The sequence below is a fragment of the Dendrobates tinctorius genome, unplaced genomic scaffold, assembly GCF_039654945.1.
Source record: "Dendrobates tinctorius isolate UK_male_01 unplaced genomic scaffold, ASM3965494v1 ptg000086l, whole genome shotgun sequence".
Lineage (NCBI taxonomy): Eukaryota > Metazoa > Chordata > Amphibia > Anura > Dendrobatidae > Dendrobates > Dendrobates tinctorius.
This window is the reverse complement of record NW_027361754.1, coordinates 5,095,151-5,112,815: the sequence shown is the minus strand read 5'-3', so window position 1 is coordinate 5,112,815 and position 17,665 is coordinate 5,095,151. Positions and strand designations below refer to the sequence as shown.

Genomic DNA, 17,665 nt, shown 5'->3' with positions numbered 1-17,665 from the left:
AGCAGCACTCTCTGCTCCAGGAGCTGCCCTCTTTGCCCCAGGAGCAGCCCCCTCCACCCAAGGAACGCCCCCTCCGCTCAAGGAGCAGCCCTCTCTGCCCCAGGAGAAGCTCCCTGCATGAGGAGCATCCCCAGAAGCCCCCTGCACGAGGAGCACACCGAATGCTCCAGGAGCAGTCCCCTACACAAGGAACACTTTGCGTCCCAGGAACAGCCCCCTGCATGAGCCCCCCGCACAAGGAGTGCCCCCCTCAGCCTCTGGAGAAGATCCCTACACAAGGCACAACCCATTCTGTCCCAGGAGCAGCTCCCTCCCCTCTGCCCCAGGAGCAGCTCCCTGCACAAAGAGCGCCCCACCCCAGGAGCAGATCCCTGCACAGAGTAGCCCCTCCTCCCAAGGTGCACACGTTTAGTCAAGGAGACTCCGTCTGTACAATAAGCGCTCTTCACATAATGATCACCTCTCTGCACGAGGAGTGCTCTGTCCGCTCTAGAAGCACCTTTCGGCCAAAGAGCATCCCCCAACATAATGAGCACCCTTCTTCATTCTGAGACATTGTTATTTAATCTGAGACTAATAAAAACAATGTAAAATAGACATTTATACAATGAACCATGGGAAATAAACACTGCAGTCGGAATGGAGGTTGATTTCTGGATCGAGAGTGAACTTTAACCTTTCTGCAATGTGTCCAAATGTTTCTGGCAGATGTGCAGCGTGGGCGCCACAGCCTGGCTCCCAAGAGCTTACAATCTAATAGTGGGGTTAAGGGCACGGCCATGGGTGCAAAGTGCAATACATTAGTGCCCACCTAATAAATACACTGCAATATACCATGTGCCAGGGGCAGCGGTTGTACCCATTACTGTACCCCGGGAAAACGTGAAATACTGGGACTTTATTTTATACAGTTTTTATTTTAACATAACAAAAAATACTGATAATGTCGTCTTTAACCCTTACCTTACATGTGGGAGATGTGCCAGCTGTATACGGTATACACTGGGCTTTGCTCGCTCCTCTCCATATTTTGGTGCATTGCCGTCCTCGCAACGGATTTGATGAGTCAAAGTGAAAGGAAAATTTCCTTTTTTGGGGGGACATGTTTTTGTAAATGCAAATGGCATCTAGAAAATACTGTGAGGTGGACAATATGACACGGCGAGTTGTGACGTGCGTGGAGGTTGAATTCTGCATGTTCGTCCAGTTTGCAGGATGATTGACAGGTTTAATCTAGTAAATACTTAAAGAGAACCTGTCATCACTTTTTTGGTCTACTAGGTAAATATATCATTTGAGTGTCAGATATGTGTTCCACAACTAGTTCTGGAACGCATAGCTGACAATTGAATGATATTTTTTAAATAGTAGGTCAAAAAAGTGGTGACAGGTTCCCTTTTATATTCCCCATTTAGGAAAAAAAATCTAGAAATTCTGCTTTGTGTTGATTTTTTTATCCCTATTGGAAATGCATGACCATCCTGACAGCAGGGCGTCCCCATTGTTATTAAGCCGCATCCCTATGTGTTCTCGTGATCAGTATCAGACATTGTAGATATTTACACCCCACTGTTATGCGAGTCAAATTGTCGCATTGTTTTCTACCATTTCCAGGAGGGAAAACAGAGGAACGGCACAATGCACATGGAAATGTGCTCCAGTACGGTTATTTCTTGGGGATTCCAGCATTGGCTAACAGAGATGTGTCAGGATCAGAGACGCAGACTAATGCCCTATTGTATATAAAAGCTGTGGGGTCGCACGTTTTGGTCGCTGCACACAGAGGACAATGTTGTCGGACATCTGACGAGATTCAGAAAGAGCTTGTCCTAATGGAGGCCCGATGGGATATGCAGCCAGAAGGCGTCAATAACCTCTTCAGTTCCTTCATGCCTATACTATAGGACAGTCATCCCGATGCATCAGGTCGGTGATCGGCTGTGATTTACAGTCCGTGTCCATACAGAAGACGCCACGCCAATGACTGTCTCTGGCGAGAGGATGGGTACGTCATCCTGTCCCAGAGGAGACTCCAGAATACCTCCCCCCATCCCGTAAACTTTCTAGTTCTGGCAAGAGGTATATCAATCATATAAAGTAAGCGCTGGGACTTTATGATCTTGGGGGTCCGATCTCTGAGACCATTACCCACACAGAGAATAAAGGGGCGGCGGATCAGCCATTGTTTCTCTGCACAGCAGGGCCCCAGGATGACAGGGCTGTTCCTGGGGCCACATTATGCACGGAAAACCACGAAGGCACCGCGGTGCTGAACCATCACGGCCACGCTTCTCTCTGGATCTGTCAGGGGTCCCATAGGTCACCGCCCCCACTTAAGGAGATGAGATCCTCGTTTTTTAGCTTATATAAAACCAGATCATTAATGAGATACCTCCGTGCCTTCACCCGACAGACACCATACCATCGTCATATGGTCACCGGTATACGACCAGGACACAATGGCAGCACCATCGTGGCGTAATGCAGGTGAATGGGGTGGAGACGTGACTTGTGGGGTACCACCGCCGTGAGAATGAACCGTGGTACCTTGCTTGTCACAGTGCCGTGGGTGGCCGAGTGACCCCATTTATTGGCATTACAGCATAATCTGCTTCACGGCCAAAGTCCAAACCTCCGGCCAGGTGTACTCACTTTATAGCTCTCTGTTATCAGCCACCACAGACTTTGTCCTTCAGTCTGATGACTTATTTGAGGTGCAGACCCTCCCGGCCCCCAATCACTACTGTGCATCCCCTCCTGGATTTCTTCATCAATTGGTGACTGATATCAGCCGCTCCTCGGAGATGGCCGCGCGGAGGACTTGTTTCGTGCGGCAGCAATTCTCAGACAAACCGCATGACTTCTACGGCCCAGGTCTGTGAGACAATTAGAAAAAAAACAGATAGCTGCGAGCAAGTCTGAGTGCAGTGAAGTCTATGTCAGTGCGCGTCGGAGCGACTTGTGAACGGCGACATAAAATTCAACAAGACTGAAAACTTTTGTGACTTCACCACAGTCCGTCGCAGGTCGGAATGTGTCTGTCCTTTTAAGATCCAGCTACCGTACCTGTGTGGCTTCTTCCCAGCAAACAACTCCTTATTATCCCCCTTTGTATATACTGTCTATATAACGGAGATGGTCCATCCCGTGCGTCTGACTCCAGGGAGGGGGTAAAGCAGCGTTACACTGGTGAGAGGCGCTTGGAACGGACAGACAGGTCTTCTATGGGCACCGATAGTCGAGGGGTCAGCACTAACTACAACCACACCATAAAGGGGCACTTATATGTGTGCACAGGCCGACCCTTAGGACCTCCAGCCCGAAGTGCGGGGGCTTCACCTGCGACAAGGACAAGCCAATGAGAGCATAAAAAGTATAAACACAAAGGGTTAAGAGGCGCGATCCCCTCCCTCCCCCCACCCCTATATTACACAATGTCAAGTAGCAGCAAGAGGAACAGACAGCCGGCCAGGAAAGAGAAACCGGCCGCCCCTCTGCAAGCTTGACCCACCGAGTGTCTGTGGGGTCGCGGGTGGTGGACGGGTGGGCTCCGAGAGTCTGTTTAGTCACTAATGAAGCTGTTCTCCTACTGAACAGGCAGTCACTCGTTCTCCTGGTCTCCTGCGGCCGCTCCACTCAGCTGTGGCCGGTTGTCGGGGTGTGTTCCCTCGAATCTCTGCGAGGCGATGGCAGCCTGGTGAGACATGCTCTTCCGTACAATGTCTCCTTTACGCCATAACACCACCTCCTGGAGGAGAGAGGATGGGAGAAGGCATGATAATCTGTCTGGTGCAACCAATAAACGTGCAGACATCCCACCCGATTATGTATCGCCAGCATACGCCATCACTTTACGGATCTGACCGCTCGGATCCTCACCGATGCCAGAGAGCTGTGGCCCCTGCACGGCACATTCATGGCAGAGTCACCAGAGATCAGACAAAGTGGAACGAGATAGGAGTGTCTCTTTAAAGGGATCGACGACCATTAATTAGATTTTTTTCTTCGGCCCAGGAGGTCAAAGAATAAGGCGTTCGTCTCCCCTGTGCATCTAGCGGTCGGCGCCGATGCTGGAGACAATGACCGCATAGTCCAGATGAAGCCAGCGATTGGCGCAGCGATCAGGCGCATCTGCACAGATATTATCCATCACCTGATTGCTGCACCAATTGCGGGTCTGGTGACATTGAGACGGCACAGTCATGGCGGCCACCAGCGGAGCGGCATGATCTAAATACACAGGGCTGATAAGAGATGACTTTGCCTCTGTTCACACTTTGGTTTCTGCCCCCATGCGAAGTATGAAAGTGTGTGCAGCCCCTCACTCCTACCACGAGGGGGGGGCGGCGCTCACCTGCTGTTTGAAGTAACGCCTCTCCTCCTCGTCGATCAGCACTAAGTTGAGGTAATAGCGCACGCTGAACTTCTTGTTGATGTCCCTCATCGTTGGGGTCAGCTCGTATCCCGCCAGGAACAGCCGGATGGGGATGGATTCACCTACAGGTCGAGGAAGATGAAGAAAACAGTTACCACGGACATCAAGTGTGACAATTTCGAAGAATAAAGATGGTCCCTGCACTGCGGGGGGCCTGTGGGTATATTAGAAGTGGCAGCTATACACATGCTGGATTTGCAGAGAGAGACAATATGGCTGCCACCCGTACACGTCATTCAGCTTTTCCAGGCTCCTGAGCACATTACATGGAGGAACGGCGTTCACTTTTTGGGCAGACGTGCAGTTCAGGAGTTTGGAAACGTTGGGTGCCGAATCGCCCACACTGGTAGTTATCGAACACTCGCGGGTGTGGATGGTACCTCGCACCGGCGCTCCGTCCATGATCTCGTACTTGGCGATGGTGTCATTTTCGTGGTAGACGTTTGGTCCAGTGCCCGTGGTCTCCCGCTTGATGATATCGATCTCCATGTGTTTGATCTTAATTCGCACCAAAAGGAAGTAGATTTTCCCCACAATGACGTCTTTCAGGTGATATCTGTTACAGGAGAAAACAGGGCGGCGTTAAGACACCGAGGACGGCTGCCGTATACTTTGGGGCTTATTCCAACTGCAGTTTATGGATCTGATGATCGTAAAATGGCTCACACTGCTGCAGCCGGTGGTCACGTTCTCAAAACTCATACTCCAATACTGCAGCATTTTACTTTTAACACATCACTGGGGGGTTTCAGAAATTAGGATTTTGATGCTTTTTTTTTTTTAAATTGGAACTAGTCAATCAGCAGGAAATATACAGGGCCGCCTTTCCGCAATAAACAGCGATCAGACCACACTGTGAATACAGCGGAGGAGGGCGAGAGCTGCACCAAAAATAAGCTGCACGTGAATGGAGTCTAGGAATTAAGCGCATCTGATGGAGCATTGCAGCAAAACTGAGCCGAAAAATCGGAAACCAGATGTTACTCCGTGGAGGGCGATGGGCGCAGACTTACTTGGACTTGTTGTACTCAAACTCGATGTGCAGACAATCTTCGATCCCAACCTCCATCTTGATGGAAGAGTTCATCTCGGGGTACGTGCTCAGTGTGTGGACCACAATATCCAGCTCTTTCCCAACGTCATTGAGCCGGCGGCTGAGGGTGGCACGCAGGAAGTACCTGGGCAGACGAGAGCAGCAGAGGTGAAAACAGCAGAAAGCTCAGCACCGACCCGATTCCATACCACCAGCCTCCGCTCCCATTACTGCACTCTGGATCCATCTGTATCATCAGTCCTGCATAAACACACTGCAATAAAGTGTCAGGACTGGACACAAATGTTTGCTATTGCATTTAGTACAACACTGAGTATAACTGTACCAGACCCTCAGCTGTGAGAACGATTGCATGGAATCAAGAATATTCTCATTAAATGACAATCAGAGCTATAGATCCAAAGTTACAGAGCTTTATCTTTCTATTTACAGCCCCTTTAAATTTGTAAGATTCCCCAGCCCCGTACCGTAGCTTCACATTCTGCCCCGTGTACGACTCGTATGGCTTCTCCACATGAGTGAACTCAAAGTCGAAACTCTGTGATTGAGAGAGCTCCCCTGGCCGCGCCAGATCCTTCACCAGCGATACGAACTCATGGTGGTTTCCCCGGTCGTAGTACAACTCTGAGGAGGAAGCAGGATAAGCGTGAGGACACAGAAGAGGAGAGGCAAAAGAGGAGGAGAGGCAAATGTGGAGGAGAGGCAGAAGAAGAGGTGGAAAAGGAGAGGAGAGGCGGAAAAACAGAGGAGTAGAGGAGAGGCGTAGAGGAGAGGTGCAAAAGGAGAAGAGGAGAGGTGCAAAAAGAGAGGCACAGAAGAGAAAAGGGGCAAGAGAAGAGGAAAGGCGCAAGAGGAGGAGCGTGAGGATGTGAAAAAGAGGTGGCGAGGCGGAAGAGACGTCTATTCACTGACAAGCAGAAATATGTAGAGGAGATCTCCGATCCTGCACGAGCCACTTTCCAGTACTGAAGCCTGGAAATAACTGATCCTGCACCAGCAGCAATCCACTACTGATACGAAGGCTGTGGAGTCAGAGTCCATTTTGGTGGACTCAGAATTGGTATAACACGGACTAATGCTGGAGTCACACATAGCGACTTACCAGCGATCCAGACAACGATATCAACGTGTCAGGATCGCTGGTGAGTTGCTATGTGATCGCTGGTGAGCTGTCAGACAGACAGCTTCACCAGCGATCAGCACAGCGACGCCGACGCTGTGTTCGTTAGTTACCAGCTGATCGCTGGTCTCCCGCCTGTCACACGCAGGGATGCGTGCTGGCCAGCAGGAGATCAGCAACGAAAGAAATGTCCAGAGGTTTCTTGCAGCGATACCGGCAGGGGACCGGTCGCTGTCACACACAGCAATCTCGCTGGCGAGATCGCTGTTGTGTCACAAAACTTGTGACTCAGCAGCGATCTTGCTAGCGAGATCGCTATGTGTGACGGGGCCTTAACTCCAACTCCTAAAAATAGAATTACACTTACTGGTAATTTGGTTGCTAAGACCCTCCACGACAGTACACAGGACGTTGCCTCCCCATCCTAATTAGGGACAGGAAACAAGAGGTTTAAATATCCTGCCCCTTCCCTCAATCCCCAGTATTTTACAAAGACCACATAGAATGAATTCTTGAATTTTTTATTTACACTAAGAAAATCAAATGAATATACTTTATTGGTGGGGGGGGAAATTACCTATGCTGTCGTGGAGGGTCTTAGAAACCAAACCACTGGTAAGTATAAAGCCCCCGTCACTCATAACGATGTCCCAGCGATCCCACCAACGATCCAACATGATAGGATTGCTGGGACATCGTTAGGCTGATCGCTGGTGAGCTGTCACAAGACAGCCCCAGCGATCAGGACCAGCGACGCTGGTTTCTAGTGTAAACAGCGGGTATCCAGGAGCCGCGGCTCCTGGATACCCGCTGTTTACCTTGGAAACCGGCGTACACGCTGGATTCCAAGGTAAACATCGGGTATCTAAGAGCCACGCAACTCCTGGATACCCGCTGTTTACCTTGGAAACCAGCATGTACGCCGGTTTCCAAGGTAAACAGCGGGTATCCAGGAGCCGCGGCTCCTGGATACCCGATGTTTACATTAGAAACCAGCGACGCTGATCGCTGGTCTCTCACTGCCACACGCAGCGATGCATGCTGGCCAGCGGGAGACCAGCGATCGAAAAACGGGCCAGGCCGATCGAGCACGATCAGTGATAACCGGCAGGGGGGCCGGTTGTTGATCCCCGTCACACACAGCGATCTAGCTGGCAAGATCGCTGTGGCGTCACAAAATCAGCGATCTCGCTAGGGAGATCGCTGTGTGTGACGGGGCCTTAATTCTATTTTCTCTAATCCCCTCCACAACAGCACACAGGAGAAATACCAAAGAGTAATGGTTTAGGGAGGGACAACAGCCTGTAGGACTTTGCTGCCAAAGGCTAGATCTCTAATAGACATTAGATCTAATCTGTAGTGCTTAGTGAAGGTATAGACCGAGGACCAGGTAGCAGGTCTGCAGATCTGCTCAATGGAGGCATTGGCCATTTTCGCCCAGGAGACGGAGACAGCTCTAGTGTAATAGGCCTTTAGCAATTCTGAAGGAGATAGGTCCTGATTTCTATAAGTGTCCGTGATTGCTTTCTTGATCCAGTTGACCATACAGCTCTTGGAGGCTTTCTTTCCCTTGTTTGGTCCACCATACTGGACAAAAAGATTCTAATCCTTCCTCCAAGGTTTTGTTTGATTCAAGTAGAAGAGAATAGTCTGTCTGTCGAACAACCAGAGAATGGAATCCTGCTTATCTCTCGTCCTTTGGATTGTCACTGAAGGAGGATAGAATTATTTCTTGGGACCTGTGGAATTCAGATGACACTTTTGGCAAAAAAGACGGGATTAGGCGGAATATTATTCTGTCATCCAGAATTCTTAAATAAGGTTCCCTAATGGATAAGGCCTGAATCTCGCCCACCCTTCTTGCCGTTGTAATGGCTACAAGTAGTGCCACTTTCCAAGATAGTTTTCTATCTGGACCTGGTCCATAGGCTCAAATGGAGGAATAGTTAGACTTTTCAGAACTATATACAAATCCCAAGATGGAATTATGTTGGATTTCCTTGAACAGATTCTGGAGGCAGCTGACATGAACCTCCTTATCCACCGGTGGTCTGCCAGGTTCTGATCGAAGTAGGAGCACAGGGCCGATACCTGGACCTTCAAGGTACTGGGTTTTAGTCCTTTAGATAAGTCGTCCTGTAAAAAAAATCTAGAATTTTTGCTATGTCAGGGTGAAAAGGATCAATGAAAGTGGATCCATACCACACTGAGAAGGTCTTCCATACTTTGAAGTAGATGGTATTTGTGACCTGTTGCCTACTTTTTTGTAAAGTGGAAATGATGGCATCTGAGAGGCCTCTGGCTCTCAGGATTGTGGTTTCAGAAGCCAGGCTGCCAAGTGTAGGCTGTGGGGAGCTGGGTGAAAAATGGGACCCTGATGTAGAAAGTTGTGGTCCAGTGGCAGGGTCAGAGGTTCTTCTGAGCTAAGAAGTATCAGAGCCCCCTAACCAGCCCGTCTTTGGCCAGAGAAGGGCAATCAGGATGGTTTTGACCCTATCCATTCTGAACTTTTGCAGAGTCTTTGGCAACAACGGAATTGCAGGAAATGCGAAGACCAACCTGAAATGCCACGGGTGAGAGAAGGCATCCACTTTTGATTGGGCTTCGTTTGGACCTATGGAGAAATAATGCTTTACTTTTACGTTTTCTCGGTCTGCAAACAGGTCCACCACCGGGAGACCCCATTTTTTGGTTATAAGCTGGAATACTGTCATACTGAGGCTCCATTCTCCTGGGACTATATCCGTCCTGCTCAGAAAGTCTGCTTTAATGTTGTCGGATCCTTTTAGGTGAAGCGCCGATAAAGACAGGAGGTGACGTTCTGCCCAAATGAAAATTCTTGCTGAGACCTGCTGCAGACTCTCGGATTGTGTGCTGCCCTGATGACGAAGATGGGCCACAGTGGTCATGCTGTTGGAGTAAACTTGGACTTGGGTTCCCTGGAGTATTGGTTTTGCTGCTTTCAGGGCCTCCTCTACCACTCTCAATTCTCTGAAATTGGAGGAATGGTCGTCCATCTTTTTAGGCAGGATTCCCTGAAAGACTCCACGAGATGTCACCGCTCCCCAACCTTGTTTGCTGGCATCTGTTGTTAATGAAGACACTGGACATGCTGAGGAAGAGAGATTCTTACGTCGAGTGTCTCCGCAGTTTTGTTCCAGCGAAAAAGGACACATTTTTGGAGTATCCTTGAGTGAGCTTGGGCCCAGGGAATTGCCTTAATACATGATGTCATTGATCCCAGTACTAACATTGCAAATTTTAAGGTCACCCTCTTCTGGGTTTTTAGGGTCCAAACCCTTGATCTTATGCATAACTGTTTGGTGACCGGAAGAAAGGATTTTTGTTTTTGGGATTCTAGGAGGATTCCTAAAAAGACTTTTTCGGTTGATGGGTTCAGGTCTGATTTTCCCCTATTTATGATCCAGCCTAAAAGTGTTAGGGCATGTAGACTTGAATGGAGATGCCCTCTTACAGTAGCACTAGAAGGAGCCATGATGAGAAGGTCATCCAGGTAGGGAACGATGCAAATGTATTGCTTTCTGAAGAAGGCTAATACTTCTGCCATAATCTTTGCGAATGTTCGGGGTGCAGCTGATATGCCGAAGAGAAGGACCTTGAACTGAAAGTTACACACCTCCTGGCCTAGAGTGACCGCAAACCTCAGATACCGATGGTAGCTTGGATGAATGGGTACATGGTAGTATGCCTCTTGGAGGTCTATGGTGGCCATGGCGAAGTCATTCCCGATCAACGGTAGTTTTTACCGACTCCATTTTGAATCGTCAATACACGATGTATTGATTCATCTGGGAGTAATGACCTTGCTCTGCTTCTGGAATCGGAGATATTACCGCAGAGGATAGCATTTGCTGGAGTTCTCTGTACAGAGAAGCCTTGAAGATGGCAGAGATCTCACCTCTAGTCTTTGTGGAGGAAAGGAGGAAAAGTCTATTTTTACTCCCCTTCTGAGGACAGGATTTTGTGGTCTGATGTTACCTCCCGCCATCTTGAGAAGTAGTTTGAAATCTTGCCCTCTACTTGATTGGCGTCATATCCTATCTTAACGGGGGTTGTGAAAAATATTTCTTCCTTTACCCATTTTTGGTAGCTCCACCGCCTGGTTTTACCTTTCCCTCTGTATTGAAGGGTCTGAATTTGGTGTGGAAGAAATGGCTTCTTCTTGAGGGTTTTTGACTCAGGAGGATTTTTCTCTTTGTCAGTCACCTCCTCCAGTAATTTGTCCACTGCAGGACCAAACAAGAATTATTCTCCTTTGAAGGGAATAGAGCATAGTTTAGACTTGGATAGGATGTCTCCGCCCCACATCTTTAACCAAAGTGCCCTTCTGGTGGTGTTCGAGAGTACCGACGTCCTCACAGCAATACAAACTGACTCAGCAGAGGCGTCTGCAAGGAAACCACAGCTTTCTGTAGGAGAGGTAGAGGCCAGGTGGTCTTCTCTAGGGGTACCACCCCCTAATATAGTCTTCCAGTTGCTTCAACCAGAGAAATAGGGTTCTCATGACGCAGGCGGATGCCACATTTGTCTTTAAGGAGGTCGCTAATGCTTCCCAAAACTTCCTCAATAAGCTGTCCATCTTGCGGTCAAGTGGATCTTTACGTTGAGAGGAGTCCTCAAAGGGCAACACAATTTTTTTGGCTACCCTAGCCACCTGGATAACCACTTTAGGGATTTCAGTCCAGCACTTTGAGACGTCCTCATCCAGAGGAAAGCAATCCTTCATATCACTTGGGATGTTCACCTTCCTTTCTGGGAATTCCCATTCATCCAGGATTAAATTTTGGACGTTTTCATGGATAGGAAAAACCATCTTCCTTCTTGATTTTAGACCACTGAACATCTCATCTTGGATTGTGCGGGATGGTTTCTCCTCTTCAACTCCCATCGTAATCTTAACTGCCAGCAGTAGCTTCCTCCTTATCCTCAGAGGAAAAGAACACTTTTTTATTATCCTCCGTATGACTCAATAAGTTCACCTTCTTCCGCCCATTCTTCAGGACCTGATAGTTCAGCTTCTGAGTCAGAACTATCCTCAATCTGCTGCGAAAATGGCCGCCGGGTGCGGCGCATGCTCAGATTGCTTTAATATTGGGTATTCAGGCCACATGCAGAAATAGGCGGAGCTAACCGGAGGAGGCGCAGTGGGGTGGGGCCTCATGGAGGAAGTCCGCAGCCCTCTGCCCGCGAATGTGAAACCAGCCTTAGGCTATGTGCACACGTAGTGAAAGGTGCTGCGGATTTTTCCACGCGGATTTGGAAACCTGCGGATTAGCCCTGTGGTTTCACACCTCTATAATGGAGAAGGTGTGAAACCGCTGCGGATTCCGTACAAAGAATTGACATGCTGCGGATTTGAACCAGCGGAAAAATCCGCAGCACGTGCACAGCGTTTTTCATTTTACCATTGAAAACAATGGTACAGTACTGTACAACGCAGCTAAATCTGCTGCGGTTCCGCACAGCTAAGAACGCTGCGGATCCACAGCAGAATCCGCAACGTGTGCACGTAGCCTTAGTGCAGGGCTCTGCAGACCCAGATCTAACAGAAGGCACATCCATCATTTAGAACCTCAGTCCTACCTTATGGAGTCTTCAGTCAGGGCCCTATTATACAGGAACCGAGACACAGTGCTTCTTCTCACCCAATAGGATGAGAGCTCTCTCCTCCGTGATAGGACCTATCTTCTGACTCCTTCCCCGGTTTGAAATTTTCAATTTTCCAATCAAAATGGCGCTGTGTTCCACCGTGGAACTCAGGGAGGAAGTGACGTCGCACCTTCTCTCTCGGCGGAGTACGTCACTTCCTGTGCATGCCCAGGTCTGCCGGAGAGTGCGGAAGTCAACGCCGGTCAGTCAGGCGCGAGGGGGAGAGAAGCTACGAGGCTGGGGGCTACGGGAGTCCCCCAGCCACTTCTTCACCATCCAGCATTGCCAGCGGCGCCGAAGGATGGTGCGGTCCCGCCCGAGGTAGGAGCAGCTGAGGGAGGAAGGTCCAGCACGATCGACCCAGGCTGCCTGGCTTAAAGGTACCTACAAGAGAGTATCGCCGCCCCATCCCTTAGGGACAGGAAAACATGGAAGGAAGGGGCGGGCTATTTAAACCTTGTTTCCTGTCCCTAATTAGGATGGGGAGGAAACCTCTTGTGTGCTGTCGTGGAGTGGATTAGAGAAATATATAATACATTGGGTACAGTAGTTCAGTGCAGGATGTGCTGTAAATGTTCTCATAATAATTTGGGAAAGTTCTGAAATGTCCTATAAATGTCTGTTCTGTTGCTGATCTCAGCTTTTGGTAGAGATGAATCTGTGCTGCACTTTATGTACATGCTCAGTAGTGAGACGGTGCTGTGGAGTCAGGGAAACGGAGGAGACGGTGGTTTGGATTACCGCTCCACAGCCCTGATTGATACCATGAAATAACTGATCCTGCACCAGCCGCAATCCACTACTGATAACCACAAGACTGTGGAGTCAGTAAGTCAGACCCCTGACTCATTAATTTCCCTGACCCCGATCCCACAGCACTGGTCACTACTGAGCATGTACATAAAGTGCAGCACAGATTCATCTCACCTCGGACCCCACAGCCCTGCCTCACTACTGAGCATGTGCATAAAGTGCAGCACAGATTCATCTCATCTATGACCCCGCAGCACTGGTCACTACTGAGCATGTACATAAAGTGCAGCACAGATTCATCTCATCTACGACCCCACAGCACTAGTCACTACTGAGCATGTACATAAAGTGCAGCACAGATTCATCTCATCTACGACCCCACAGCACTGGTCACTACTGAGCATGTACATAAAGTGCAGCACAGATTCATCTCATCTATGACCCCGCAGCACTGGTCACTACTGAGCATGTACATAAAGTGCAGCACAGATTCATCTCACCTCGGACCCCACAGCACTGCCTCACTACTGATCATGTACATAAAGTGCAGCACAGATTCATCTCACCCCCGACTCCACAGGACTGGTCACTACTGAGCATGTACATAAAGTGCAGCACAGATTCATCTCATCTACGACCCCACAGCACTGGTCACTACTGAGCATGTACATAAAGTGCAGCACAGATTCATCTTAGCTACGACTACCTAGCACTGCCTCACTACTGAGCATGTACATAAAGTGCAGCACAGATTCATCTCACATCCGACCCCACGGCCCGGCCTCACTACTGAGCATGTACATAAAGTGCAGCACAGATTCATCTCACCTCGGACCCCACAGCACTGGTCACTACTGAGCATGTACATAAAGTGCAGCACAGATTCATCTCACCTCGGACCCCACAGCACTGCCTCACTGCTGAGCATGTACATAAAGTGCAGCACAGATTCATCTCATCTACGACTCCACAGCACTGGTCACTACTGAGCATGTGCATAAAGTGCAGCACAGATTCATCTCATCTACGACTCCACAGCACTGGTCACTACTGAGCATGTGCATAAAGTGCAGCACAGATTCATCTCATCTACGACTCCACAGCACTGGTCACTACTGAGCATGTGCATAAAGTGCAGCACAGATGCATCTCATCTACGACTCCACAGCACTGGTCACTACTGAGCATGTGCATAAAGTGCAGCACAGATTCATCTCATCTACGACCCCACAGCACTGGTCACTACTGAGCATGTACATAAAGTGCAGCACAGATTCATCTCATCTACGACTCCACAGCACTGGTCACTACTGACATGTACATAAAGTGCAGCACAGATTCATCTCATCTACGACTCCACAGCACTGGTCACTACTGAGCATGTACATAAAGGGCAGCACAGATTCATCTCATCTCAGACTCCACAGCACTGGTCACTACTGAGCATGTACATAAAGTGCAGCACAGATTCACCTCATCTACGACCCCACAGCACTGCCTCTCTACTGAGCATGTACATAAAGTGCAGCACAGATTCATCTCATCTACGACTCCACAGCACTGGTCACTACTGAGCATGGACATAAAGTGCAGCACAGATTCATCTCATCTACGACCCCACAGCACTGGTCACTACTGAGCATGTACATAAAGTGCAGCACAGATTCATCTCATCTACGACCCCACAGCACTGGTCACTACTGAGCATGTACATAAAGTGCAGCACAGATTCACCTCATCTACGACTCCACAGCACTGCCTCTCTACTGAGCATGTACATAAAGTGCAGCACAGATTCATCTCAGCTACGACTCCCCATCACTGGTCACTACTGAGCATGTGCATAAAGTGCAGCACAGATTCATCTCAGCTACGACTCCCCATCACTGGTCACTACTGAGCATGTGCATAAAGTGCAACACAGATTCATCTTATCTACGACTCCACAGCACTGGTCACTACTGAGCATGTGCATAAAGTGCAGCACAGATTCATCTCATCTACAACCCCACAGCACTGGTCACTACTGAGCATGTGCATAAAGTGCAGCACAGATTCATCTCATCTACAACCCCACAGCACTGGTCACTACTGAGCATGTACATAAAGTGCAGCACAGAGTCATCGCCACTAAAAGCCCAGATCCTGAGATCAGGAACAGAACAGACATTTATAGGACATTTCAGAACTTTCCCAAATTATTATGAAAACATTTACAGCACATCCTGCACTGAACTACTGCACCCAATGTATTATATATTTTAGGAGTTGGGAGTCAGTCCATTTTATAATAACACCATCTCCGATTCCATCAAAATGGACCAACTCAGACTCCACAGCCCTGGATGCCTGGAAATAACCGATCCTGCATGAGCCGCAATTCACTACTGACGCCTGGCAATCCTGTATCGGGGTGCAGACTAGCAGAGATGGAGGCTGCCGTATTTCCCGCCAGCAGTGTCACTTCTGCATATATGATACAGACTTGATCTCCTGAAAGTGAGGATCATGGCTGCACAGCCACTTCCTATCCTGGGTTGTCTTATACATGACAAATGGAGACTTCTCAGCTGGCTGACTTCATTGATGAATGCCAGTACTGTGCCCAGAGTCACCCAGCCTGAATGCCATCTACTCCTGCAGTATACTTCCTCTACTTTGTCAGTCTTGACTGCAGCTCTGGTATCCTATTCCTGAATCAGCAGGCTCAGGCTGAGCAGAGCTCTCCACACAGGAGATGCTGCAGCGCGTATGACACAGGATGTAGTCGCCTGCGGGTCCATTTCATCAGTGACCTCATAGCAGCAGCTGTTTCCCTTCTTGCAGGCGGAGGGGGGGATGCCCGGCGGGCGGCCGTGGGTCCGGGAACGGTCACTCTTTGAGGTGGGAGATGTTTACCAGAAAAGAATAAGAAAACAACTTCCTCTATCAGCAGGAATCAAACAGTCCTAAGCTCAGCACAAGGGCCCACCGTTTCCCCCGTGGACCCTGCAGAAGTGTACACCAATGGCCAAGTCCTCGAGACCAAGTGCTGCTATACAGAAAGCAGTGGCGGCTACAACAACTGAACAACTACAAGTCCCAGCATGCTGACATGCTGGCAACACAGAGTTAAAGCTTAGCAATCAGTAACATTCCCGATATCTGGAAATCCACTTTAGGATCTCTGATTGCTCCTTACTAACAGGAGACAGTGACCCTAAAGGAGTCTTCTTGGAGACCTTTGTGCTACAGTGCAGACTCTGATCTCTGCGCCGACACATTGTAACAACCAGAGCAGGAGCCGCTCCCAGTACATTGTAACAATCAGGGGGAATCAACTCACTGACTGCAAGCAGAAGTGTGCCACATAATAAAGGGACTAAGCCTGAGCCGCATGTGCACATGGGACGCGGTAACTCAGAACAGTGAACCCCAGCTGCACCTCCTGTTACTGTTGATACCTGTGCTCCGCCAGCTGCACCCTCTGGCACCTGTGGTCCCCCAGACTACAGCCCTAAAACTGATGGCACCTGTTGTCCCTCAGCTGTACCGCTCTTAGCTAACACCTGTGGCCCCCGGCTGCACCCCCTGTCACTGCTGGCACCTGTGGTCCCCCAGACTACAGCCCTAAAACTGATGGCACCTGTTGTCCCTCAGCTGTACCCCTGTCTTTGCTAACACCTGTGGCCCCCGGCTGTACCCCCTGTCACTATTGGCATCTGTGGTCCCCTGGCCCTGGCTGCACCCCCTGTCACTGCTGGCACCTGTGGACATCCAGCTGCACCTTCTGTCACTGTTGGCACCTGTTGTCCCCTCGACTTCACCCCTGTCACAGCTAGCACCTGTGGATATCTAGCTGCACCTCCTGTCACTATTGGCACCTGTTGTCCCCCGGCTGCACCCCATGGCACTGCTGGCACCTGTGGTCCCACCGGCTGCACCTCCTGTCATTGGCACCTGTGGTCTCCTGGTTGCACCCTCTGACACTGCTGGCACTTGTAGTCCCCCGGTTGCACCTCCTTGTCACTGCTGTAACCTGAGGTCTGCCGGCTGCACCTGCTGGGACTTGTAGTGCCCTCACGTCACCCCAGGGAGCATTGCAGAGCCCCGCCCTTCTCACCGATCTGCCCGATGAACTCGATCTTCAGCCCCTGGTGCTCCAGCCTCTTGCCCGGGCTCCGCAGGGTGACGGTGACGCGGCCGGACACCGTCTCTCCGTCGTAGAAGAGGAAATATTTCTCCTTCTTGCCGTCCTCCGTTTTGTGCTCCACCCGCCGGCGACTCTCTGCATCCGTGAGCATGATGTCCAGCTCCGCTGCCGGCCCGAAGCCGAAGAAGCTCATGGCTGCGGCGGAGACGAGGGCCCGGCACCAGGCGGCTGACAGCACCGAATTTCCAGATCCCGGTCTCCGCTACTGGGTGTCCAGCACAGTGCGCACGCGCACAGATCGGCCTGGATGACGCCGCACGTCACTATGCTGCCAGACACCAATATGATCCCCGAATTGCTAATCAACTCATTGCGCATGCGTCAGAGTCATTCGCAGCCTGCTACTGACGTAATTGAAGAACACCATATTGGATTTGGGCAAACTTCATTAACCCGCTACCTAAGCCAGTAAGAGAGATGGCTGTTACACGAACATCCAAG

At 49.9% G+C, this 17,665-nt stretch overlaps 1 protein-coding gene across 1 annotated transcript; it reads right to left on the bottom strand.

Annotated features, from left to right (window-relative positions):
* Positions 1–545: 545 nt before the first annotated feature.
* Positions 546–17,510, bottom strand: VPS26B (VPS26 retromer complex component B). Its single transcript, XM_073584972.1, has 6 exons — positions 17,135–17,510; positions 5,957–6,113; positions 5,449–5,613; positions 4,816–4,991; positions 4,355–4,497; positions 546–3,748 (listed from the first exon to the last, which is right to left on the bottom strand). The coding sequence occupies exons 1-6, from the start codon at positions 17,355–17,357 to the stop codon at positions 3,602–3,604; spliced, it is 1,011 nt and encodes a 336-aa protein (XP_073441073.1). The 5' UTR covers positions 17,358–17,510; the 3' UTR covers positions 546–3,601.
* Between the last annotated feature and the right edge of the window lie 155 nt (positions 17,511–17,665).

Bases quoted from the DNA above. Each gene is read 5' to 3' on its own strand.
- VPS26B (XM_073584972.1), bottom strand. From the start codon at position 17,357: ATGAGCTTCTTCGGCTTCGGGCCGGCAGCGGAGCTGGACATCATGCTC. The intron at 4,992-5,448 runs GTAAGTCTGCGC...CTCCTGTAACAG, and splicing joins TTTGAGTACAACAAGTCCAA to ATATCACCTGAAAGACGTCA. The intron at 4,498-4,815 runs GTACCATCCACA...CTCGACCTGTAG, and splicing joins GGACGGAGCGCCGGTGCGAG to GTGAATCCATCCCCATCCGG.